The 7,483-nt window shown below is 39.1% G+C and overlaps 1 protein-coding gene across 1 annotated transcript; it reads right to left on the bottom strand.

Annotated features, from left to right (window-relative positions):
- Positions 1-1,691: 1,691 nt before the first annotated feature.
- LOC147849873 (potassium transporter 1-like) lies at positions 1,692-7,154 on the bottom strand. Its single transcript, XM_087337124.1, has 9 exons — positions 6,893-7,154; positions 6,271-6,502; positions 4,949-5,215; positions 4,807-4,857; positions 4,400-4,660; positions 4,227-4,279; positions 3,925-4,039; positions 3,550-3,804; positions 1,692-2,809 (listed from the first exon to the last, which is right to left on the bottom strand). The coding sequence occupies exons 1-9, from the start codon at positions 7,121-7,123 to the stop codon at positions 1,833-1,835; spliced, it is 2,442 nt and encodes an 813-aa protein (XP_087193250.1). The 5' UTR covers positions 7,124-7,154; the 3' UTR covers positions 1,692-1,832.
- Between the last annotated feature and the right edge of the window lie 329 nt (positions 7,155-7,483).

Raw genomic sequence — 7,483 nt, 5'->3', positions numbered from 1 at the left:
TCACCTTTTTTATGCATCTTTTCTTTCAAAATTTGGATTCATATCCACGCCTTGCGTTTTTCTACCTTTTGACACTTTCGAAAAACGCCTCTAATTTCATCCTGTCAAGTTCCTTCTTTGATTGTTATGATACTTACACCTTTCATATCACACTTTATTCTTGGACATCATAGCATCCAACATATTTGCAACAATATTTTCTTACAAACAAAAATTGACATCACACTTCGCAACTCACCCAGTCAAGCATTCACTGATCTGATGAGGACCACGGTAGTTGAAGCACTCAAAATCCACTTTTGTGGGGTGATGCTTCCTAAGACCATATCAGTCATCACATTGACTCACATGCATGAAGTGTGTACATTAGACCACGCACATGTTCCCTTCCATTTAAATATACTAAGACCTTGAGGCACGATCTCTTTTGCAAAACCCTAGAAAAGCAACACCCAAGTTTATTATTACAATTGTTTTATGGAGAAGAAAAAGAAGAAGGATGAATTTATAATTAATGGAAGGGAGCTTTTTTTTTAAAAAGAAGAAGACGAAGACGGATGATGCGGAGCATTGGTTGGCATGTGTCATGATCGTCTTGGTGAGACTTGTAGACAAGATATATGTATGGTCTGCATGTGTCATGATCTCTTGCTTAGACTTGTAGACAAGATATATCATATATGTATCAGTATGTATGTATGTATGTATGTATGTATGTATGTAAAGAAAACAAACAAATCAATGAACATGAACTAACCAAGACATAAATTCCTCTATATCTATTTATATGCCATCAAGAATTAGGAGGAACAAGCAGAAACCTTTCTGAAAAACATAAAAAGGAAGGTAAAGACATAAATTCTTCTATTTATTTATATGCCATCAGGAATTAGGAGGAACAACAGAAACCTTTTCTGAAAAACATAAAATGGGAGGGTAAAGAAACAGGGGAAGGGGCTAAAGTGAACAAAAGCGTAAAGAACCGAACCATGCAGAACAAACAGGAACAGAGGCGAGAGTGCAGACGGAAGGGTTAAAGCAAAACAAATTTCAAAAAAAATTGAAGAAACAGGGTAAATGCAGGAACAGGGTTAAAGAAAAGAAGAACAGAAGAAGACGAAGAAGAATAACATCCCCTTGGTTCATTCATTCAAAGTGTTCGTATGTTTGTTCGTGTGTGTGTGTGTGTGTGTGTGTGTGTGTGTGTGTGTGTGTGTGTGTTGCATTCGCTCTCTCCATGAATCAATTGAAAAGCATCATCATTTTTCGTTTTCACATACATATGAGTGGAGTGTGATGTTTCTGTGTAAATGTAATGGCACAAAGCATCCATTTGAAAATTAGCATTGTTAAGCCTGTTTGAGTTTTGTCTAAGAGAAGTCCTCCATTTGGCTCCTCCCTTGTTTAACTCAGCTTTAGAAAAGCCTTCTCTTTTAACACCAAAATTACTGGCAGTTCTCTCCTCCTCCCCACTTCGCCTCGCCTTAACTACCACACCACCATGTTCACAAATACACTCACAAGCACACGCACATCCATCTTGAGAAAAGAACATGCTGACCATCATTAGGACAAAACAATCTAGATTCTACTCTACTCTACAACACCATAGAAACACATACATATTTGCACAAATTTTCCTAGACATAGAATATCTTTGGAGACATGTTTGGGTTTTTGCTTTTAAGCTATATAATGAAAGAAAGGGAAATTGAGCTTAGGTTATGTAAATGGTTATAGCATAAGGATGAATTATTTCATTTGGAGTTTTGAGCTAAGAGGTAAGTAATAAAATACATTAGTGCATCTTGGAAGTAGGAGAAAGTTGGGGGTCAAATGGTGTAAGTGATGCCAACTTCCATCAGCCTCTTGTGTGGAATCTCAAGTGCAACTCTACTCCTCCTAGATATGAGTTGTAGCCCATGATAGATGCCATTCACAACAATCTTCTTTCCAAAAGAAGCATTTTCAGAAGCTTCCACTACACTATTTCCAAGCATGTAAGTCACTCCTTCTTCCCTTGCCCTCCGAATGAAAGACAATTCTTCCTCGATGAGCTCGTTCTGGTGTTTGATTATCCTTTCCCTCAAATTTTGACTTGTATTTGACGACATCATTAATGGAGTTTCACTGATTGTCTCCTCTGATTCGCTACCATTACCGTTCGCTGTCTCTGGCTCTAATGTTTGATCACATGCGCTTGACATTATGGTTTCCTCCAAGCTTGCCATCAGTAAGGACTCAAAATTCTTGTGCTCAATCAATGCATCCCAATATCCATATCTCACCACAGCTCTATACATCCTGTACCTCTTGTCTCCTACTCTTCTCACAAGGAACCTCTCTTCGTCCAGAACTGATGAGACCGGAAGATGTTTAACTGACACAAACACAAGGACCGAGTGTAAGGCGCTTAAATTCTCCACAAAATGGTCAAACACTGGGGGCACCCCATGTACTAGTTGTGTATACATGAGCCCCATCCCAGGTACCCTTGTAAGACCTATTTCCTTGTCTAATCTTCCAGCTAATGATGCCATAGACACTTTGTTATCAGTTTCGAATGTATATTTCTTGCTTGCCACATACTGCCAAATTAGCATAAGAGCTCCTAGGAAGGTTGCAAATGCTACTGGTAGCCACCCTCCTTGATCAAACTTGTATATGTTGGCCGAGAAGTATAACAACTCGATTGAACCAAAAATAGAGAAGAAGGCCAGTGCAAGATATATGTTTGTCTGCCATATCATTAACATGATAAGGGTCATCAACGTCGTTGTCACGATCATAACGGCTATCACAGCAATGCCTACAAAAGGAGCATAACATGAGGGAAATTATTCCAACAATAACCGATGAGACTTTATCCAACCATGCAATTGTCCATGAATGGATAATCTTATTGACTTCTTAGGATCATGTATCTTATGCTTATGCAAAGAGGTAGGATTTTAGAGCATGAGTGTGATTTAAGTGTTTTAGATCATAGTTTCGTCCATTTCTTGTCCAAGAAAGATAGTTCAAAAGAACAATCTCTAGCCTTCATATTGATTCCTTAACATCATGCACTTGCCTTAAAATAAACAATCTCTACCTTTAGCTATGTTGACTGCTACCTAATGATTTCAACTATAAGCATCCAAAATGCAAGCAATATTTCATTTACTCCTCCATGAACACTATTTCTCAATCAACTTTGACCTCATTGATTCAATTCATTTACTCATCCATGAACACTATTTCTCAATCACTTTGACCTCATTGATTCAAAAAACTATGTTGACTGCTACCTAATGATTTCAACTATAAGCATCCAAAATGTAAGCAATCTTTCATTTACTCATCCATGAACACTATTTCTCAATCAACTTTGATCTCATTGATTCAAAAAACTTACAACTATGTTGATGTTTGCCTAATGCATCAATCATAAATTTGTCCTTAATTTGATACCACACATGGTCATTTATAAAGAACCAATGAGCCAATGTCTACACTAATTTACACTTAGTAGAAAGTTGTATAGAAAGCTCATTGAGAAATAATTACCATATGCATTTCCGATATAGGTGGTTGTCTTAAAGACTGCAGTAATGAAGACACACAGAGCCATCAATATCCAATTCACCTCGGGTATATAGACTTGTCCCATAAATTTTGGGGATGTGTGGATGACCTTTACAGTAGGGAAGCAACCAAGTGCGAGCGATTGCTCGATGATGGAGAACGTAGCAGATATCATAGCCTGGCTTGCAATGATGGCAGCTAGAGTTGCTACTACAAACATTGGCCAAAATACAGGTTCTGCAGTATGAAGACAACATTAACACAACTTAATATAGCTTTAAAAGACCCAAACTACCGAAAGTTTTATTATTATTATTATTATTATTAGAGATTGAATGTATTCTGTAGATTACTTACCTGGAATAGACTTGTAAAATGTTTGGCTAACATGCTCTGGATTTTGGAGGAGGTAAGCCCCTTGACCAATGTAGGCAGCCAAGAGGGAAGGGTACACCATGCTCACAAACGCTAGCTACAAACAATTCATCCAAAACCAAATGGTATGGCTCTTAAAGATGGTGCATACATTATAACATGTGTTCATGTTCTTCACATGACAAACAAGTGTTCCACACTGTCGCGAGATGAACTTAGGTTCGAATTGCGAAATTATAGTTCGAAAATTGTCAGTTATTCTGTGCAATGAATAGATAACTTACTCGAACGGACGGCATCGAAAAGTGCCCCAAGTCCGCAAACATGGCTTCAGTGCCTGCATTTTGATTAAATCAAGTTAAGCCCATGCCATCAAGCAAGCTTCAATAACCACATGAACATTGGTCGGTAAATTTATTGACTAATTCCCGATTCATAGAGGCCATTCCGAACCAACCTGTTATGGCAAGCACAATTCCACCCAATGACAACCAGCCGCGTTTTCCATTTCGCTGGAAATAGTCAATGATGTAGTAGGGATTGAATGCACGTAATATGCTCACATCATATTTGAAGATGTTGTAAAGGCCGATGGAGGCAATGAAAGCAAACCAAACAGTGACACATGGGGCAAACATGTAGGACACCTTCTCCGTACCAAACCTTTGGATACTGAACAGTGAAACGAGGATAGCAATGGAAATGAGAACCACATGATCTGCAAATTTATTATAGTACAACTGATTAGTTCATTTGTCATCATATGGGATTTCATCAGTTGGGTATGTATATTTAGTTCGGATTAAAACGCTGTATATATACCAGTCATGTAAGAAGATGGTTACCACAACAAGCTCAACTTACTAGTTGTCAAGTTCGGATCCTTGATTTGAATTCCATTGACTGCTGATATTACTGCAAAATTAATACAAAATTTCTCAAATGTTAGATTTAAGGCTCGTATAAATTAATAGCGCTTGATTCTTGATAAGAAAAAGCATCTCACCTGATATAGCTGGTGTCAAAACCCCATCTCCAATGACTGCACAAGTAGCAAGTAGTGTCATCACTAGCAAACCTTGCTTGGCGATTGTGCTTCCTTCTAATGTCGCCTTTATTTTCGCAGCAAGTTCTCGTCGACTCCTTGACCCATTCGTCTCAGAAACTCCTGGAAGTCTATACCCAGACAATGCTTGATCTTCAACTTGTTGGTTCTGGAGTCGACTTACCTTAGCATGCCGACATATGAGCGAGTAGAGTGCAAAGCTACCACCTTAAGACGGTCAAAATTCACACAAGTTTTAGACATTTGGCCCGTGTGGGAAAAAAGAATCCAGTTTGCCTCAAAGATTGTTAAACTTTATGAGGTTGTGCATGTCGATAGATGATGGGGACAAGTGTTAGTTGAGTGACATAACCAAGTTTCCTCTATTATGGTGGTGGATAGTGAATTGTGGACCAAACTTTTATGTGAGGTCCCTCATACCTAGCCTAAGTATTGACTGCGGAGGTCTGACCCAATCACCATGTTGAGACTACGCAAAAAATCTCATCCTAGCTAGGCACATTATGCGCCTAGATGAAGGAATCATGGGCTCTGCGAGTCAAAGAGACTCTTTCACCTCATGTTTTCCTATTGTGGTGGTCAAAAGCTGTGTGTAAAATGCAAGGCAAAGGTAATGGTGGTCTAAGCACAAGATCATGTGGGAAGGCACCCACTTTCTCTCATGTTCCCCCCATTCTTGCCTGCATGTACAAGCTTCGCATTCCCTCATCATACATACATACATACATACATACATATGCATATACATACATATATACATACATACATATTGTAACATTTTTGGGGGGCCAAGTCACTTAAAGTGCAGTCAAGGCCTCTTTTTTGGAAAACTCCATGTGTAGACTTTTCATGAATACAAGATAAAGTGTATACCCTTGGTAAAAAGTGTTTTTTCTATGCCTTGTTAAAAACGTGCTAGAAAAAGTCTTAAAGTGTCGCTACTCTTCAATTCATTTGAGATCTAGTTACGTGTTTGTGAGCACATTTGCCCTTGACATTCTGTACTATGGCGAGCTTGTGGAAGTGAGGCAGAGCTCGACTACTATGGTCTTCAGCCTTTGTGTGAAAATAAACGCAATTAGTACTAGAGAACCAGCACAATTATGGATCATCATGTAGTTGCTCGATGAAGCGAAATATTTACAAAAATTACTAGCGAAAAGTACAAGCGATTAGCAAACCACATAGGTGAATGAGCTGAATTAGCACAATTAAACTGGCATTGAAATGGGGGGGGGAGCTTGATATTGTATATGAATTACCGTTTCCCTTATCGTTGGCATTGAGGACGATGAGCACATATTTGATGAGAGGCACTAGTGTGAGGGTGTAGATGATGAGGCAGAGTGCTCCCAGGATATCTCTCTCTCCCGGGAGGTGGTCGGGGTCGGGGAAAGTGCTACTGTAGACATAGAGGGGGGATGTGCCCACATCACCATATATCACCCCAATGCTCTCAAATGCCAATTTTAGTATCAATGATGTTGAGAGAACCTGTGTTTGTATTCCATTTCCATGCAATAACAAAAGTTGTTTAAAATCAATCTCGATGGAACAAAAAACAGTTTTTCAATCCCTTAAAACTCAGATCTTCAAGTTTTCCAAAAATTATTCCCACTGAGTTTTTGGAACTCCTCAAATAGCAATTGTGTGTGTGTGTGTGTGTGTGTGTGTGTGTGTGTGTGTGTGTGTGTGTGAGAGAGAGAGAGAGAGAGAGAGAGAGAGAGAGAGGGTATTTTGGGAATTGGAAAAAAATAGTGTATTTTATGAATATGTATATACACATACACATACACATACATATGACACACACACCCATACCCATATACATATACAGATACATGTATCTGTATGTAATTGAAATGCAAATTAAGTGTTAATCACCTTGCTGGCTCTCCCATGAAAAAGAGAATCGTGATTCGACTCCACGTCAAGAGAATCAAATCTTTGAAGATTCCTCGGTGGCGGTGATGATGGGGGTGGCGGTGGCGGTGGCGAAGATGGTGATGGAGATGAAGGGCGCCAGATTTGGTCCTCATCATTATCATCATCATAATTGCCATTGGCAATGGTGGTGGTGGTGGAATTGAACTTTATGCTTCTTGAGGATTCCATGAACTTAGCTAAAAATGATGAGGAATGGTATGCAAATTTAGTGAAACAGGGGCAGGGGGGGGGGGGGGGGGGGCGGCTCAATATAAGATTGGAGCTGAAGGTGTGTTTTTGAGGCAAATCTCTTTATATAGTATGTCTTTGTTTGCTCATCTCCTTCTTTTGGTTATTTCTCTAAAAAAAACTAAGAAGGGACAAAAACAAACATTCTTCTAGCGCCTTTTTGTTTTGGGGATCATTCGATAATTCCTCCATTTTTGGCACCTTTATATTTCCCCCTTCCTCCAAAATGCATACACCAAGGTGAAGGACCCGAGAAATATACATTGGGTATGAGTACACACACTCGAGGAAACGTAGTAG

The sequence above is a fragment of the Azolla caroliniana genome, unplaced genomic scaffold (assembly GCF_043228905.1).
Source record: "Azolla caroliniana isolate FFs.n. ecotype wild unplaced genomic scaffold, voAzoCaro1.0.p SCAF_22, whole genome shotgun sequence".
Classification (NCBI taxonomy): Eukaryota; Viridiplantae; Streptophyta; class Polypodiopsida; order Salviniales; family Salviniaceae; genus Azolla; species Azolla caroliniana.
Note: the sequence above shows the minus strand (reverse complement) of the source record. Positions and strands in the feature narration are given on the sequence as shown.